The following is an 18,285-nucleotide window of genomic DNA, read 5'->3' on the forward strand; positions in this document are numbered from 1 at the left end:
AGTTTTGACATGAAATTGGACCCTTGGTCCGATTGTACACATTTTGGCAAACCGAAGGTAGTACAAAATTTTACAAGGGCTTTTATTACAGATCTTGACTTCAACGAGCGTAATGGAATGGCCTCAGGAAACCTTGTAGCAGCACACATTATGGTCAGAAGGTAAGTATTTCCTGAACGAGACTTCGGTAAAGGTCCAACACAGTCTATCAACAACCGTTCAAATGGATCTCCTACCACAGGTATGGGACAGAGAGGAGCAGAAGGAATGGCCTGATTTGGCTTCCCAACAAGTTGACAGGTATGGCAAGACCGACAATGACTAACAACATCAGATTTCATTGCTGGCCAAAAGAAATGCTGCAATAGGCGCTGAACTGTTTTTCGAATGCCTAAATGACCCGACAAGGGGTGGTCATGGGCTAAGGACAAAACATGCGTTCTAAATGGTTGGGGAACTACTATTTGGTGCACATCATCCCACACACCTCTGGCATTTGCTGGAGACCATTTTCTCATCAGGACGCCATCTGTATAAAAATATGTCACACGAGTGTCTAGTGAGAGAGGGTTTTCCGTAACTGCATTAAAGAAAGGGACCAGGCTTGGATCAGCCCTTTGTGCTCTGATTAATGCTGTTCTAGTAACAGGAGGAGGAACACTGGACTCCTCTACTTGTGATCCCAACTCACGTTTGCTAATATCCCTTGTCACATCAGGAACAGGGCTAGGGGGCACAACAGGGTTAGGATTCATAAATGTCTCTGCCAAATCTATGTCACCGAATTTACGTGCCTGTGCACGAGTCAACACACATGTAGGAAACACTGCATCAAGGTCTTTATCGAGTGAAACATCCACAGGTTCATCTACCACTTCTGGTAGAGTGAACAGTGTACCACCAGCAAGATCATTGCCCAGAATATACGACACACCTGTGACAGGCAGTTTAGAACTGACCGCAACTTTAACATAGCCAGTAAGTGCCTCAGTACATAGATATACACGATGCAGAGGAACCCTAAGTACTCCAAGTTCTATTCCTTGGACAAGCACATCACTACCACAATAAGACTCTGCAGAGAATGGCAACACACTCTCCAAAATAAATGACTGAGCAGCCCCAGTGTCCCGTAGGATGGATATGGGCTGTTTATGTGTACAATCCTCAGTTAGTGAGGTAGTCCCAGAAAACACAAATGGTTTAAACACAGGGTCTACTGTGGCTGAAACAGTGGCTCGACATCCTAGTGTCTCCTCTGTAGTGCTGGAACTAAAAGCATTGACTTTCTTCACACGTAGGGTTTTGACGATCATTTTTACGCTTCAAAGTAGGACATGCAGCAATGAGATGGCCTTGCATATGACAATAAAAACATTCCCATTTGTCTGTGGCTGAAGTGTTTTCCCGAGACACACATTGAGTACTTATTGAGTACTTAGATTACCACTAAAACCGCAGATAGCACTTCTTGTCCTTTGCATTGTATGCTTATGAATGTCTATTTTTATTTGCTCTTGTAGGTATCGTTTTTTTTATTCCTGTTTAAGTTTGAGCCTATGTCTCTATGTCATACTAGGTAATGGCATCAAGTCCTGTAGTGGTAGTAGTCAGGTCTAAAGCACTTAGCAAATCGCTCTAGATGAGAGTGGCTGCTAAATGGCTAAAAAAGTAAATGTTGTACTTAGACTTCATATCTGAACTGTCCTGTTCCTTGTGTACCTTGTGATTCATCTGGTCTTGCAAAGTTTTGCAAATGCACAAGCTGAGATCTGGATATCAGGCAATCTGTGATCCAGGTGATGTTGGTGGCATATCATTTAGCTTTTCACCAAGTGAAGGATTTGACTCCATACCTCTTTACAAGGCTTCTTCCACATCTTAGCATTGAAAGGCTTTGCCTTGAAATAGTCAAAAACATAGGGTCTCTCAGTACTCTATTTTAAGAAAGATGTAACTACCACCCACATAGATGCACACAAAAAAGGACGGGTCAAGTATTTTAGAAAGCCTTTAATTGCAGAATTTACCAGAGATCCAGACATGTGTCAAATGTACATGACTTCTTCCTCAGTGTTATCATGAATCCTCCTGACAATGTGGGTCTCCTACAAAAATAGGAGTCCACGCGACAATTTATACCTTGGAATCTAGTATTTTTAGTATTGATCAAAACATTTAGTGAGGTCAAACTCCAAATTGGCAGAGATGTCCAATACATGTATAGAATAACTTCATGTTCAAACCTTAATTTCTATAAAAAGGTTGAACATGGTCTTTCAGGAAAAAATAAATAAATATGCCCCTCCCCCGGCACAACACCCATCATGTCCGAGTCTATATAATATAGCAATGGACAGAAAATTGAAACTTCCCCACAAGCTGTAAAAATATTGAAATTCATTTTTGGGTGAAAAATTACTGAAGATGGTTCAGAATTGAGGTTCATGTCAATTCTAGAAGAATTACACATTCACTGGAGAGAATTCCCAAAGAAAGTCCTTCTACACATGGAAACCCATTTGGAGTAATGGGTATCATGTTGCCCATAGGCAATGAAGTAGTGGTGCAATGCTGTGGCTGTTGTCCTGACCTCTCCTTGCACCAGAGAGTTCAGGTTAAGGGGAAGACTGCACAATAGGCTGCCATTTCCATTAGCATGTGACGGGATGTAAAAAAAGGTACAGGAATCGGTGTGACCTCATTCCTTGGAAGGTGCCACTCTAGCCCAATGCTTCAATGATGGACAAGCTAAAATCAGTACCAACCACCCAAATGCAGACCCCTATTGACAGGGAGCATTGAATCCTGAGCATGAGGAAATGCTAGTCTGCTATGAATACCTAGAAGGCTAGCCTTGTACACAAGGCCATAGAGGCACAAGCATACAAGTTTAAAGACCCTGGATTAAGCACTCTAACCATAATGCAAACTAGTTGTGGAAGTAGACCTACAACAGATTCAGCCCAATTGCATAGCAACACAGGACAGGTTGTCGAGTCACAGTACTAGTTTATTTCAATCAAGACCATCAAGCACTCTCCTTAACCATGATGGGTCCAAGGATTACTTCTCCTTCCAGCAGAGTACCTGCAAAAAAAAAAAGGGGTAGGGATTTAGGCTCCGCTTGCAAGTCCACGTCACCTCTAGTCCAAGCTGCAGACCTTCTCCAAGAATGATCAGGTACTGGCAGAGCATGGCATGCACGTACCTTTGTCCTCAGACAAGTCTCGCCCCTTCCGGGAGCTACAGGTGGTGTCGCAACAGCCACACACCTGGTCAAGACCATACGCTGCAGTCCACCTGTGAAGCCAGAATAGCCAAGCTTACCAGCTAGGCCTCACCAGTAACCTGCTGGTTTCAGAACCACAGCCACATACCTGTTGCTAGAGAACGAACAAGCTTTGTGCTCAGGATCAGCAGCGTAAGAAGCTGGAGTTGCCTTCATAAAGCATGTGAAGTAGAGCTGGAAAGACAGGGGTTAGTTCAGACAGCCAGTCCTTCTACTCACCCCCCCTACCAAACATGCTTACATACCAAACCACTGTTGTCCTGCTGAAACCTGAATGCCTCCAACTGAAACCTCAGCTTGTCTGCTTCAGTTTGGGGCAGGAAGTGAGAATGGGAACCTGTGAGCTTGGCATCAATCAGGCACCTGCAATCATTTGTGCAGTCAGACCACAACTAGCTGATCTCTACAGCCATCACAAAGCCCACAAGGAAGCCACTCACCCATGGTTATCTATGAAGGCATAACTAGGGACTGCATTCACATCAGGAAACACAGTGGCCACACAGGTGTCCAGATACACACGAAGGGGCACGTGGTAGAACTGAATTACAGATGCCTCAACACTGATCACATCATGCAGGAAGTACTGGTTGGAGAGCCTTTCAGACGTCCAGTCATCTGGAGAAGAAACCTCATTAGGTCCAGTTCAGGCACAGCTCATCAGTAGGTATGGTGTAGCCATGGGACAAACCTGTCATGAGTCTCAGGGAGAAGACAAGCTGTTCCTCAGCAACTTGGGTAGAAGCATATGGGATCCAGGCAGGCATCAGAGCATTGCTGCTTACATTGTGGAACCTACAAAGCATTTTATGGCCATCAGATTGAACAGAGCCTTCCAAATAATACTGAACATCACATCTGGTAGGGTCCAATACCTTGGATAGTGACACTCGATGCGAACCTCAGCACCAACGGTTCTCACAATAGGAGTGTGAGCAAAATTGTGGGGAACATAGCGGACGTAGAAGACGTAGACCAGCTCATCTGGAGTCATCTGTTAAGAAAGAAGTGGTGTTATTGCATGCAGGTTTAAAGCAGCACTGAAGCATTCACTTCATAGACACTCACACTGGTAGTACTGTTGCAGGCCTGCAGTGCTGACTGGAAGATGAGGACTTGAGCAGCACGGTCCTCCCCACTGACGGCACAGTTTCCCAGGGTGATCTCAGATGGATTTATCAGCTCACCGGTTCCAAACAGGTCCTTCTTGACCTCCACATGTATGCCAGTCTCACCACACTCTGCTGCTACACTTGCAGTAGGAACAGGGGGGCTCATCTGAAACTGCATTAGTGGCTGTCTTGCTGGTAGTTGAGGGTCATTGGGGAAGTGCCATGCCACCTGCTTCACAGGTCCCTGAAATACTTGCTGGGACTGAACGTTGGAAGGCTGCTGCACAGGTATCTGCACAGGATTCCAAGACTGCTGGCTAAATGATCCTTGGACAGGCCCTGTGGGGTTAGAAACGTGGCTCCCCTGAGATGACCCTCCAGCTACCACTTGCCTTCTTGCTTGTTGCTGCAAATTAGATTGTAGTCCAGTTGGAAGTTGGGATCTGACCATTCCTGCTTGCCATGCCACAGATACCACCAGCAAAATCACCACACAAAGGCCCACTTTGCCTAAACCCATTGTAAATCTCCCTAGAGTCTCCAGACATACTCAACCTGCCTGGTCTTTCTCTTTTTGTACAATATTGTAGGCTCACACCTCCAATCCCTTTCTAATAGGATTAATGTCCTTCTGAGCCTGTTGAGTCATGTATTACTCTGACTCACAGCTGACAGCAATTAAGTCTTTTCATTTAAATCTTGGAGTTAATTGACCCATACCATGAATGAACTGAGCACTATTGGGTATTGGACATATATCAAATCAACACATACAGTTTGCTAAATAAATTAATAAGTTAGTAAAGTTAGTAGTTTAGTATTTTCACACAACACTATTGCACACCATTGTAATATACATCAAATCCTTATACATGAATGTAACTTGTGGATAAATATTGCATGACTTGATTTGCTGTAATATTTTTTGTGAGACATTTAATTTATCCCTCATACAGAAGACAAGACATTAACCAAAGAGGCTAAATTACAGATGCTTCAACATTGATGATATTGTTCAGGAATTACTGATTCAAGGGAATTTCATTCAACTTGAAAATAAACCTAATTCGAAGGTCCAGATCATGCAAAGACTTGATTAATTAGCTCTGAAACCGTTATATAAATATGTCCTGCACCATACATATAAATTAATTAATTAGGTGGAAATTAGGGCCCTGTCCTGCCATTGGTTGGTCATAAAGAACAATATGAGCTGACATGGTGGAAAGCAGTTATTGTCTGGCAGGACATGACTACAGGGAGACAATGGAAGGATTTAAGTCCATGGAAGGGGTAGACAAAATATTCTACAATGCTGGAAATCTTACTGGTGCAGTTATCATGATACATGTGCTGGGTATTTATTGTATTTCCTGCTTCTTTGACCCATTTCACACTCTTGTGTTGTCACACATAGTTAGCATTGTGCTGCAATGTAAAGAGATCTCCTTCCATTCATTTCAGCCATCATCAACAGCTCCTACATTTTGGGACATGTACCTAGTGTGTCCAAGAGAGCCAGGTTGGTACCTATATTGAAGAAGGCAACACTTGACAGCTCCGACATAAGCACCTACAGACCAGGACCACTTCTCTCTTTTTTCCCCAAAACTCTGGAACAAGAAAAATCAATGATCAATTATCTCTTTTCCTCACCCAGAACCAACCCCATTATTCCAATCAGTCTGGCTTCAAATAGGCACACTCAACAGAAATGTCCCTCAAAGCAGTGACTCCAAAGCCTCAAGCTGCCAATTCTGACAAGCTATCATAAGTCTTAATTCTTCTAGATCTTTCAGCGGCAGTTGGCACCGTTATCCACAACATCCTCCTCTCTGTTATTTCTAGCCTCGCTGTGACTGGCTCAACCTGGAAATGGTTACAGTCATATCTGGAAGAACGGTTGTATCAGGTAACATGGAGAGGATCTATATCCAATCCATGTATCCTCTCCAACGGAGTCCCCCAAGGCTCAGCCTAAGGCCCTCTTTTCTTTGTATAGTCAGGTAACACGGTTTCTTTTCATTTCTCCTATCATTGCTATGCTAATGACACCCAACTAATTCCATCATTTCCATATTCAGACACCCAGGTTTCTGGGCTTATTTCAGCATGCTTGGCAGATATTGCTTCCTGGATGACCACTCACCACCCGAGGCTCTAACCCTAGCAAAACAAGCTTCTGTACTTTCCAGGAATCCCAAACCTTCACAAGGACGTCACAATTTCATTTGAGAACACCCAGTTATCACCGTCAGAAACTACTTGAAGCCTGGGTGTAACTTTGGACAACCAGTTGTCTTTCTCAACACTTTTCAACCCTCACCAGGTGCTGCAGACTTCTCCTCTGCAACATACAGATAATATGACCTTTTCTTTCACAGGAAGGTACTCAGGTGCTTGTGCAGTCTCTCATCATCTCAAAACTAGAATACTGCAACTCTCCACTTGCACGTCTTCCTCTATGGGTCATCAGATCTCTACAACTGATCCAGAATGCAGCAGCATGTCTGGTCTTCAATGTCCTCTTCACTGGCTCCCAGTACCTGCACGCATCAGATAGAAAAATTTGATCCTTGAAAAAGAAAGGACTAGCCTTTCCCTACATAATGACCATGGTCAAAGCCCAACCTGTACGACGAGCACTCCGAATCTGAAGTATGGCTTGACTTGAAAGACCATGCTTAAAGTCTCACGAACGACAAACCTCATGACTCTTCTCTGTCCTGGCTCAGAGATGGTGAAACAATCTTCTGCAAGCTATTCGGACTGCAGAATCTCTTGTGGTCTTCAAACGTAGACTGAAGTCACCTGTGTTATGTCCTATGATAGTGTTGTGTATTGTGTTTGCTGTCTGTTCCGCTCCAGACTCCGCTCCAGACTCCGCTCCAGACTCCGCTCCAGACTCCGCTCTAGACTCCGCTCCAGACTCCATTTCACCCTGCACTATATAAGGCCCTTCCCGGTGCCTCCCAGCGAGACATTTTTGCTCCTTGGTGGTGTTGGTTGTTTGTAATTAGTATTCTGCTTTTGTACCTCATCTTAGAACTCTGGTTTTTGACTGCTTTGAACTTGTTTATGCTTTTTGCCTTTGCCCCTGTTGGATTGTCTGCCGGTTGTACATTTTGTAAATATTCTACGTGTTGTTGGTGTTCTGGTAAGTAGGGAGTGGCTGCCATTTTGTTTTGGGATTTGGGTTTGTTTGTATGGTTTTTTTGTTAGGGAGTTAGGGTAGTACTGTATGTTTGTTTTCTGTTAGAGTAATTAGTGTTTGGTTTATTTTATAGTTCAGTTCTGTTTGTTATGTTGGCCTGGGCCACTCCTGAAGCTGAGACCAGTTACGTGTATGTATATATCTTGTAAATTACAATTTCTGTATAATACACCTTTAACCACCCACTCCTGTTGTCCCATCATCACTAACATTCGCACTGCTGTTCACATACACCACTGTTACGGTCCTCACGCCTAGACAGGCCGTAACAGAATTGGGGGCTCGTCCTCCTTTCTTTTGGCTCTTTGTTTGCTGCTTCTTTTGGTTTTGGCTGGTGGGTTTTGTTCTTTGTGGGTGGGGGTGTGTGTGTGTATGTAAAATGCCGGACTTTGACCTTACCCAGTTCACTGTTTATCCGACTCTTGAACAGTTTGATGATTGCCGCAAGGTTGACTTATTGTTGGTGGCTGATTTCTTTAGTGTGGATGTGCCTCGTTTGGCTCCCAAGAGAGAGATTAAGAGGATTTTGGAGGCACAGTTGGTTAAGGACGGGATCTTGCCAGACCGAGACAAATCGCCTGGTGTTGCACCGAGTTTGGCCCAGGGGCTGGAAGCAGCGGAGGCTGTAACCGACTTCATGGCTAGGCCCAGCATGGAACCTGGTGTTTACCGTTCTCATGAGGTGGATCCTGTGCTAGCAGTGAAACTGAAGGAGCTAGAGCTGGAAATTAAGATACAGGAACGCGAGGCAGAGCTACTCAGAGTCAGGGGGTTGCAAGTGGAGGCTGACAAAGAGATTACCCTGAAGAGGTTGAGTATGGGCTTGGAGAAACCTATACCTCATCCTCGGAAGGTATCCTCACCAGCACCAGTTCCCCTTTCTCACGTGAGTTCACCAGTCCCTATGCCTCGTTCCTCACGTACATCTACAAGTCCCGCAAGCCCAACCGTGAGTACTGCTTTTGATGTCAGTAGACATATTGGCCTAGTTCCTGTGTTCAGGGAAAATGAGGTAGATGCCTATTTCCCCATTTTTGAGCGCATAGCCACCACACTTAGTTGGCCACAGAGTCTTTGGTCGCTGCTGCTACAGTGTAAACTTGTAGGAAAAGCGCAGGAGGTGTGTTCCTCTCTGTCTCTTGAACAGAGCTTAGATTATGACATTGTAAAATCCACTATATTGAAAGCATACGAGTTAGTACCTGAAGCCTATCGACAGAACTTCAGGCGTCTGGCTAAAACCCAGAGCCAGACCTTTGTTGAGTTTGCTAGAGAGAAATCTCTCCTATTTGATAAGTGGTGTGCAGCCTGCAGTGTAACAACTCTTGATCAACTCAAAGAGCTTGTGTTGCTAGAAGAGTTTAAGAATTGCCTTCCTGAGAAAATGGTGGTCTACCTTAATGAACAGAAGGTAGTTAATTTGTCTTCTGCTGCTACATTGGCAGACGAATTTGTGCTGACACACAAAACTGTATTTCATTTAACTCCCCGAAGTGTAAACCCTAGTCGACCTGTTATGTCCAGACCTGTTGCTTCTTCAAAGTCTCGGAAAACACTTCAGCCACAGACAAACGGGAATGTTTTTATTGTCATATGCAAGGCCATCTCATTGCTGCATGTCCTACTTTGAAGCGTAAAAATGATCGTCAAAACCCTACTGTGAAGAAAGTCAATGCTTTTAGTTCCAGCACTACAGAGGAGACACTAGGATGTCGAGCAATATGATCGCAACATAGTCTTAAACGTCTGATGGAAGCGTTCGAGAGCTCCCTGGGACTCAGGATGATAAGCACTCGACACTTGGTGCTGTATATGCAGATCTGACATAACTTGAGCAAAGAGTTTTGACATGAAATTGGACCCTTGGTCCGATTGTACACATTTTGGCAAACCGAAGGTAGTACAAAATTTTACAAGGGCTTTTATTACAGATCTTGACTTCAACGAGCGTAATGGAATGGCCTCAGGAAACCTTGTAGCAGCACACATTATGGTCAGAAGGTAAGTATTTCCTGAACGAGACTTCGGTAAAGGTCCAACACAGTCTATCAACAACCGTTCAAATGGATCTCCTACCACAGGTATGGGACAGAGAGGAGCAGAAGGAATGGCCTGATTTGGCTTCCCAACAAGTTGACAGGTATGGCAAGACCTGTAAATAATATCACAAGCTTTTATTTAAATGCTTTATTTATCGCTTTTATTTTGACATCGTTAAATCCGGAAGTAGTGGTCCGTCAGGCGCACAACTAGACAGAGTGCGAAAATATGTCAGAGAGTCGCGAGCGAAAGAGAAGAGAAGAGAATAAAAGAGTTAACCATTCTACAACTGGTCAAGGGTGCACACGGTAAAACGATGTTCTTTTGTTTGGTACTAAAGTTTCTTGTACGACATTTACTAACTGGTGGTGTAAAATGCTGATTTGTACACAGATTGTATACCGTTGTATATCGTATAAGCTACGTAGCCTGTGCTAGGTTGTTTATGTATTAGCACACGCAATACACAATGCTAGTTCTTTACTATGAGATATTCTGTCATTATTCACGACAAGAGTGAATTCAATTGTTTGTTAAGATTAACAGAATCCTTATATATAGCTATTGTATTGAACAATATACATGAAAATGTGTAAATTCTGTCTGTCAAAACGGATTCATTGATGTTTTACTTTGATTTCAGTTTTCACGGTGTACTTTGAAGAATATAAGATGATGAGTAATAAACCAACTTCATTGACATCAGTATGAAGCGTGGACTCAATGATTGACCAGGAAGTAGTTACAGTGAAAACGTGGCCTACTTTCCATCTTAACGAGGTGCATCGACGTCCACTATACCTGACTTCAGAGTGCAACACTGTTTCACCGCCTACAGCCTGTGGACTTCAAGACTCAGAGTGCAGCACTACCAATCACCCGCAGTCTGTGGACCTCAAGATTCAGTGAGCAGTACTTCATTGAATGCAGTGGACTTCAGCTCCAAAGTGGAGCCTTACTGCCTTAAGGTCAGATCCTACCGTTTGAACATTGCATCTTCAGATAATTGATGGACAGCCCCACGATTCCTTAAAGAGACACAATTTTAAAGTGGTTTCTTAGTGGTTTAAAGAAAAAAAAAAAAAATAAGGTTGTTCCTTATGCTTTAATGTTTGTGCATGTTTGTGTTATTCCCTTCTGATAATATAACGGTTAAACATAGTTAAAAATGTCATTGCACAGTGAATCACAAATTCAGAACGAGCTGATTACGCAGTCTGAGTATAACAGGGTAGAGCCCACACAGTTAGCCGCTGGGCCTATGTCTAACCAGCAGGGTGCAGCAGCGGAAAAAGAGGAGATAAGGAAATCCTCACGTGAGAGACGTTTGACACCAAAGATGCTAGAGTTGACAGAGCAGCAAACAGCTCAAAAAGAGAAGAAGTTCTACTCAGCATACGAGAATTGGAAGGCCCATGTTAGAAATGTCCGTGCTAGTCTAAAATATGAATGCTCTGACTGTGACCTATGTGAGATGATGGAATCTCTTGAAAGGCTCGAGGCTATAGCCAAGGTGGAATATGACAACTTGCGAGAAAAATCAACTCCGTCTCAGGAAGTGAAACGAAAGATTGATGCCTGCTCTGCGGTGACAGGAGATTTAATACAACTGATGAGAGTACGTCTATCTGAGGTAGGAGAAGATTTTGATGCTGAAGTCGAAGGGCCAAGGCTGCATTTGTTACTGGACAAAGACTATGCCAAATCCATATATGGATCTACAGCTTCCAAACCATCGGTGGCAAGCAGTTATAAACCTGCTTCAGAGACACCGAGCATAGCAGCCAAGAGAGCTGAGATGGCTGCTGAGTTAGCCGCAAAAAAGGTTGAATTTGAAAGGGAGAACCTCATCAGTGCACAGCGTCAAGAATTAAAACGACTTGAACAACAAAGGGATCTTGAGGTTATGGAAGCTAAGCTTAAAGTATACATTGAAGAGGGGTCGAAAGAAAGTGGCCAAAGATGCAGCACTGCATGCAGCAGTCTCAAGGATTCTCATCCCTCAGGTTCCCACAATGGAGACCGAAGAGCTCCAGAAAATGAAAGATCACTACTGCAAGCTCTGAGTGATTCAGCCATGCTCACTAGACTCCCAATTCCACAACCTGGTATATTCTCTGGCGACCCGTTAAAGTTTATACAGTGGAGCGCTAGCTTTAAGGCTCTAATAGATCAACGCTGCCACAATCCTGCCGAGAAGCTGTTCTACTTGCAAAAATATGTTGCTGGGGAGGCAAGGTCAGTTCTGGAAGGGATCTTCTACAGAACAGATAAAGAGGCTTATCAGCAAGCATGGGAAAAGTTGAATGTCAGATATGGCCACTCCTTTGTAGTACAACGTGCGTACAGAGAGAAGCTCAATGGTTGGCCAAAGATAGGAGCAAAGGAGTATGTAAAGCTGAGAGAATTCGGTGATTTTCTACAGGCATGTGACAGCGCTATGCCGCATGTGAAAGGTCTGCAGGTGCTTAACGACTGTGAAGAAAATCAGAAGATGCTACTCAAGCTCCCAGAGTGGGTAACTTCAAGGTGGAACCGCCATGTTACAGAGCAGCTGGACCAGGCAAAAGACTACCCCAATTTTAAAGAGTTTGCTTCCTTTATTGCAAAGGAGGCACGTATTGCATGCAACCCAGTCTCTTCCCTGTATGCTCTGAGGCCCACTGAAGAAAAGCTGACAAGAGAAATAAAGCGTACAAAGGCAAACACCTTTGCCACCAATGTGCAGACCTCAGACACTCCTAGCACCACAACCAAATCACACAGTAGTGATGAAGCCAAGCCAAAGGACTTCAATAAACCCAGAAAAGAGAACTCAACAGCACAGAGCTCAAGCTCAGTGAAATGTGTGTACTGTGATGAAAATCATTCCATACATAAATGCCAAAAGCTAATGGCAATTTCTGCGGAGGAAAAACAAAGGTTTGTGAGAGACAATAGCCTGTGCTTTTCATGCCTGAGGAAAGGACATAACTCAAGAGACTGTCAAAAGAAAGCCACATGTGGCAAGTGTAAAAAGAGCCATCCCACTCCATTACACGAAGATCGTCAGCGTGGGGAGAACCCACCTATGCAAAGAACCCAGAGCACAGAAGAAAGTACTTCTGCACTGTCTTGCAATGTGAATGGAGGTGAGAACGGCAGCACATCTATGATAGTCCCAGTATGGATTTCAAGCGCCACAAGTCCCGAGACCTTGGCTTATGCCTTACTGGATACTCAGAGTAGTAAAACATTTGTCGACCAAGAGGTGTGTGAACGGCTGCAAGTAGCAGGAGAGCCTGTGAAACTCAAGCTTTCTACCATGATGGGAAAAGATTCAATCATAGAAAGCCTGAGAGTTAGTGGGCTTAGAGTCAGAGGATATTCATCAGAGACCACCATCAGTTTACCTCCTGTCTATTCTAGAGATTTCATTCCACTCGAACGAGCACACATTCCCACCTGTGAAACTGCCAACAAGTGGAATCATCTTGCAGTCATAGCTAATGAAATGCCCCCACTGATGGATTGTGGGGTAGGATTGTTGATCGGCTACGACTGCTCCAGAGCACTAGCACCACGTCATGTTATCACAGGAGGTGACAGTGAGCCTTATGCCATCAAGACAGACCTAGGCTGGAGCATCATTGGGAGTGTGCCCCAGAGTGTAAATTCCAAGGATGTGACAGGGCTGTGCAGTCGCATATCCGTCAAAGAGTTGCCTCCTGTGACACCAGCTGCTGTGATTCGAGCACTCGAGTCTGACTTTGCAGACACAAACCCAGGAGATAAGAGTATATCTCAGGAAGATATCCAGTTTCTCCAGATCCTAGAAGGAAGAATCCAGCAGAATGAATGTAATCACCTAGAAATGCCGCTGCCCTTCAAAACACGTCCATGTCTCCCAGAAAACAAGAAGCTTGCTTTAGTCAGACTGAAGCACCTAAAACGTAAGTTTGACAGAGACCTCAAGTTCAAGAACGACTATGTGAACTTCATGGAAGGTGTCTTAAATGATGGTGAAGCAGAGGAGGCTCAAAACGAACCAGAGCCAGGCAATGTGTGGTATATACCACATCAGGGGGTCTATCACCCCAGAAAGCCAGAAAAGATCAGAGTTGTTTTTGATTGCTCCGCAAAGTATGAAGGCACTGCTCTGAACGATCATCTTCTCACCGGACCCGACCTTACCAACAAACTGAATGGAGTGCTATGTCGTTTTCGCAAGCACTCAGTTGCTGTGATGTGCGATGTAGAAAAGATGTTTCACAGATTCCACGTAAGCAAGGAGGACCGAGATTATCTGCGGTTCTTGTGGTGGGAAGGTGGAGCCACAGAGTCTGAGCCAAAAGAGTATCGCATGAAGGTCCACCTCTTTGGAGCAGCGTCATCTCCAGGATGTGCCAATTATGGCATGAAGTATCTCGCCAATCAAAATGAGGAAAGATACCCTTTAGCTGCAGACTTCATAAGAAAAAACTTCTATGTAGACGATGGTATTGTAAGCCTTGACTCCGTGGATACAGCTATCCAGCTGGTGGAAGAAGCCCGAGCTGTGTGCAGTAAAGGGCAACTACGTCTCCACAAATTTATCTCCAACAGTCGAGTGGTTCTGGAATCAATCTGTGAGACTGAAAGAGCCATAGGAGTGAAGGATGTAGCTCTCAGCCACAATGAGCTGCCAGTCCAAGCAGTACTGGGAGTACAATGGAATGTAGCAAGGGATACATTTTCCTTTAAGGTCTTACTAAATGAGAAACCAACAACACGGCGTGGGATTCTCTCAACCGTAGCCTCTGTGTACGACCCGTTGGGGTTCCTGGCCCCATTTCTCCTGTCAGGAAAGCAAGTGCTCCAGGAGATGTGCCAGAAGGGTGTTGGATGGGATGATCCACTTCCTGATGAGTTGAGGCCAAGGTGGGAGAGTTGGGTCAGTGACCTTAAGAATCTGAAAAATATTCAAATCCCAAGATGTTACACTCCTGAGAACTTCGGAAAGATTCTGAGAACTGAACTGCACCACTTCTCGGATGCTAGCAGTCGAGGTTACGGTCAGTGTACTTACATCAGACTTGTGAGCGAAGACAACGTACATTGCGCCCTGATAATGGGTAAGGCAAGGGTTGCACCCACAAAAGTAGTCACAATACCAAGGCTGGAATTAACTGCTGCAGTGATCTCTGCTGCTGTTAGCAGCATGCTGAAAGAAGAGTTGGAGCTCAGGATTGATGAGGAACATTTTTGGACAGACTCACGAGTAGTCCTGGGTTATGTCAGTAACGAAGCTCGACGATTCCACGTCTTCGTGGCAAACAGAGTCCAGAGAATACGTGAAACAACTGACCCACAACAATGGCATTATGTCGACACAAATGAAAACCCTGCCGATCATGCCTCAAGAGGCCTCCGAGTATCAGAGCTGATCAACTCAAATTGGTTCCAGGGACCTAAGTTCCTATGGGAAAAAGAGCTTAAAATTGAGCAAGAAATGTCAGAGTTGGTGGTGGGAGATCCTGAGGTCAAGGCAGTACAGGTGCTGATCTCGCTGGCTGAAAGACAGGACAGTTTTCTTAGGCGACTATCGCGATTCTCAAAATGGACCACTGTAGTGAATGTAGTGGCACGCATTCACCGACTGGCTATAAAATGTAAGAAGACAGGCACTCTAACTGTAGAAGAGAGAAGGAGAGCTTCACTTACCCTCATCAAGCTTGTGCAGCAGAAAGTATTCAAAGAGGAGCTACTCATACTGAAGCAAGAATCTGGAAAGCTCTCCCGAAATCACCCACTCTACCAGCTTGACCCAGAGCTTCATGATGGCATACTTCGAGTAGGAGGACGATTAAGGAAAGCATCTTCGCCATTTGATGTAAGACATCCAATAATTCTGCCCACTGATGGTGAAGTGACACGCCTCATCCTCAGATACTGCCATGAGAAGACCCAGCATCAAGGAAGAGGGCAAACCCTCAATGAAGTTAGAGCTAATGGATACTGGATCATTGCAGGAAGTAAAGCGGTTGCCAGTTACATAAGGCAGTGTGTTACCTGCAGAAGAGCTCGAAGACCCACAGAACAGCAAAGAATGGCAGATCTTCCAACAGATCGTATTGAACCTACACCGCCATTCTCGTTCTGTGGTATGGATTGTTTTGGTCCTTTTTACTCCAAGCAGGGACGCAGGGAGCAAAAGCGGTATGGTCTGCTCTTTACGTGTTTCTGCTCGAGAGCGGTACACATCGAGTTACTGGAGGACATGACGACGGACGCATTCATCAATGCCTTAAGATGTTTCATAGCCATCCGAGGACCAGTGAGACAATTAAGGTCAGATCATGGATCCAACTTCGTTGGTGCAAAGAATGAGTTGGAAAGAGCTCTGAAAGAATTGGATGAAGAGAGAGTAGCAACATTTCTGGCAGAACAACAGTGTGACTTTTGCATGAATGTTCCAGACGCAAGTCACGCAGGGGGTGTCTGGGAGCGACAGATACGCACAGCAAGGAGTGTATTGAGTTCAGTCTTAGCACAGAGCGCTGGGAGAATAGATGACACCTCTCTCAGGACATTCTTCTACGAAGCCATGTCCATTATAAACAGTCGCCCTCTCACTGTGGATAGCATCAATGATCCCACAAGCCTGGAACCACTGACACCAAACCACCTGCTCACAATGAAATCTTCCATCCCTCTACCCCCACCAGGTAGATTTGTCAAAGAGGACTTGTATGCAAGGAAAAGATGGAGGCGGGTGCAGTATTTATCAGAGCAATTTTGGTGCAGATGGAGAAAAGAATATCTAGCAGGGATTACCATCAGGCAGAAATGGCATGCCCCAAGGCGGAATGTACAAGTTGACGATATTGTTATCCTCCAGGAAGATGCTCCTCGTAATGTGTGGAGGCTGGCTAGAGTTCTGGATGTATGCAAGGATGAAGATGGTCTTGTTCGCAGAGCTACCATACAGTTAGGCGAGCGGAAGTTAAGTGACAGAGGTGAACGCCTTAGCAAGCCATCGGTTGTTGAGCGGCCCATTCAAAAGTTAGTTGTTTTAATGGAGAGTAGTAAACTCCCTGTGCCTTGAAGACAGATGATTATAATTTGACATGATGGTGAAATTACCTTGATTTATTTGGCTAAGAGTGTAGCATTCCCAAATATTGGGAATTATTATTTGGGAATTATTTGTGTATGTTTAAGCCATAAACCAAATGGTAATTTGGTGGGAGTGTAAATAATATCACAAGCTTTTATTTAAATGCTTTATTTATCGCTTTTATTTTGACATCGTTAAATCCGGAAGTAGTGGTCCGTCAGGCGCACAACTAGACAGAGCGCGAAAATATGTCAGAGAGTCGCGAGCGAAAGAGAAGAGAAGAGAATAAAAGAGTTAACCATTCTACAACTGGTCAAGGGTGCACACGGTAAAACGATGTTCTTTTGTTTGGTACTAAAGTTTCTTGTACGACATTTACTAACTGGTGGTGTAAAATGCTGATTTGTACACAGATTGTATACCGTTGTATATCGTATAAGCTACGTAGCCTGTGCTAGGTTGTTTATGTATTAGCACACGCAATACACAATGCTAGTTCTTTACTATGAGATATTCTGTCATTATTCACGACAAGAGTGAATTCAATTGTTTGTTAAGATTAACAGAATCCTTATATATAGCTATTGTATTGAACAATATACATGAAAATGTGTAAATTCTGTCTGTCAAAACGGATTCATTGATGTTTTACTTTGATTTCAGTTTTCACGGTGTACTTTGAAGAATATAAGATGATGAGTAATAAACCAACTTCATTGACATCAGTATGAAGCGTGGACTCAATGATTGACCAGGAAGTAGTTACAAGACCGACAATGACTAACAACATCAGATTTCATTGCTGGCCAAAAGAAATGCTGCAATAGGCGCTGAACTGTTTTTCGAATGCCTAAATGACCCGACAAGGGGTGGTCATGGGCTAAGGACAAAACATGCGTTCTAAATGGTTGGGGAACTACTATTTGGTGCACATCATCCCACACACCTCTGGCATTTGCTGGAGACCATTTTCTCATCAGGACGCCATCTGTATAAAAATATGTCACACGAGTGTCTAGTGAGAGAGGGTTTTCCGTAACTGCATTAAAGAAAGGGACCAGGCTTGGATCAGCCCTTTGTGCTCTGATTAATGCTGTTCTAGTAACAGGAGGAGGAACACTGGACTCCTCTACTTGTGATCCCAACTCACGTTTGCTAATATCCCTTGTCACATCAGGAACAGGGCTAGGGGGCACAACAGGGTTAGGATTCATAAATGTCTCTGCCAAATCTATGTCACCGAATTTACGTGCCTGTGCACGAGTCAACACACATGTAGGAAACACTGCATCAAGGTCTTTATCGAGTGAAACATCCACAGGTTCATCTACCACTTCTGGTAGAGTGAACAGTGTACCACCAGCAAGATCATTGCCCAGAATATACGACACACCTGTGACAGGCAGTTTAGAACTGACCGCAACTTTAACATAGCCAGTAAGTGCCTCAGTACATAGATATACACGATGCAGAGGAACCCTAAGTACTCCAAGTTCTATTCCTTGGACAAGCACATCACTACCACAATAAGACTCTGCAGAGAATGGCA

At 44.2% G+C, this 18,285-nt stretch overlaps 2 protein-coding genes and 2 long non-coding RNA genes across 4 annotated transcripts; 2 read left to right on the plus strand and 2 right to left on the minus strand.

Annotated features, from left to right (window-relative positions):
- Positions 1–2,992: 2,992 nt before the first annotated feature.
- Positions 2,993–3,461, minus strand: LOC143508524 (uncharacterized). Its single transcript, XR_013129372.1, has 3 exons — positions 3,381–3,461; positions 3,212–3,303; positions 2,993–3,090 (listed from the first exon to the last, which is right to left on the minus strand). It is a non-coding gene; the product is annotated as an uncharacterized LOC143508524 (long non-coding RNA).
- Positions 3,462–3,516: 55 nt separating this feature from the next.
- On the minus strand, positions 3,517–4,923 carry LOC143508700 (zona pellucida sperm-binding protein 3-like). The gene is made up of 5 exons (XM_076997361.1): positions 4,361–4,923; positions 4,168–4,286; positions 3,984–4,087; positions 3,733–3,910; positions 3,517–3,655 (listed from the first exon to the last, which is right to left on the minus strand). The coding sequence occupies exons 1-5, from the start codon at positions 4,853–4,855 to the stop codon at positions 3,517–3,519; spliced, it is 1,035 nt and encodes a 344-aa protein (XP_076853476.1). The 5' UTR covers positions 4,856–4,923.
- Positions 4,924–9,879: 4,956 nt separating this feature from the next.
- Positions 9,880–10,364, plus strand: LOC143508526 (uncharacterized). The gene is made up of 2 exons (XR_013129373.1): positions 9,880–9,966; positions 10,302–10,364. It is a non-coding gene; the product is annotated as an uncharacterized LOC143508526 (long non-coding RNA).
- Positions 10,365–11,769: 1,405 nt separating this feature from the next.
- Positions 11,770–17,462, plus strand: LOC143508525 (uncharacterized). Its single transcript, XM_076997071.1, has 2 exons — positions 11,770–17,064; positions 17,400–17,462. Exon 1 carries the CDS (start codon positions 12,099–12,101, stop codon positions 16,722–16,724), a length of 4,626 nt encoding a protein of 1,541 aa, XP_076853186.1. The 5' UTR covers positions 11,770–12,098; the 3' UTR covers positions 16,725–17,064; positions 17,400–17,462.
- The last annotated feature ends 823 nt before the right edge of the window (positions 17,463–18,285 follow it).

Source organism: Brachyhypopomus gauderio, chromosome 2 (genome assembly GCF_052324685.1).
Source record: "Brachyhypopomus gauderio isolate BG-103 chromosome 2, BGAUD_0.2, whole genome shotgun sequence".
In the NCBI taxonomy this organism is placed as follows: Eukaryota; Metazoa; Chordata; class Actinopteri; order Gymnotiformes; family Hypopomidae; genus Brachyhypopomus; species Brachyhypopomus gauderio.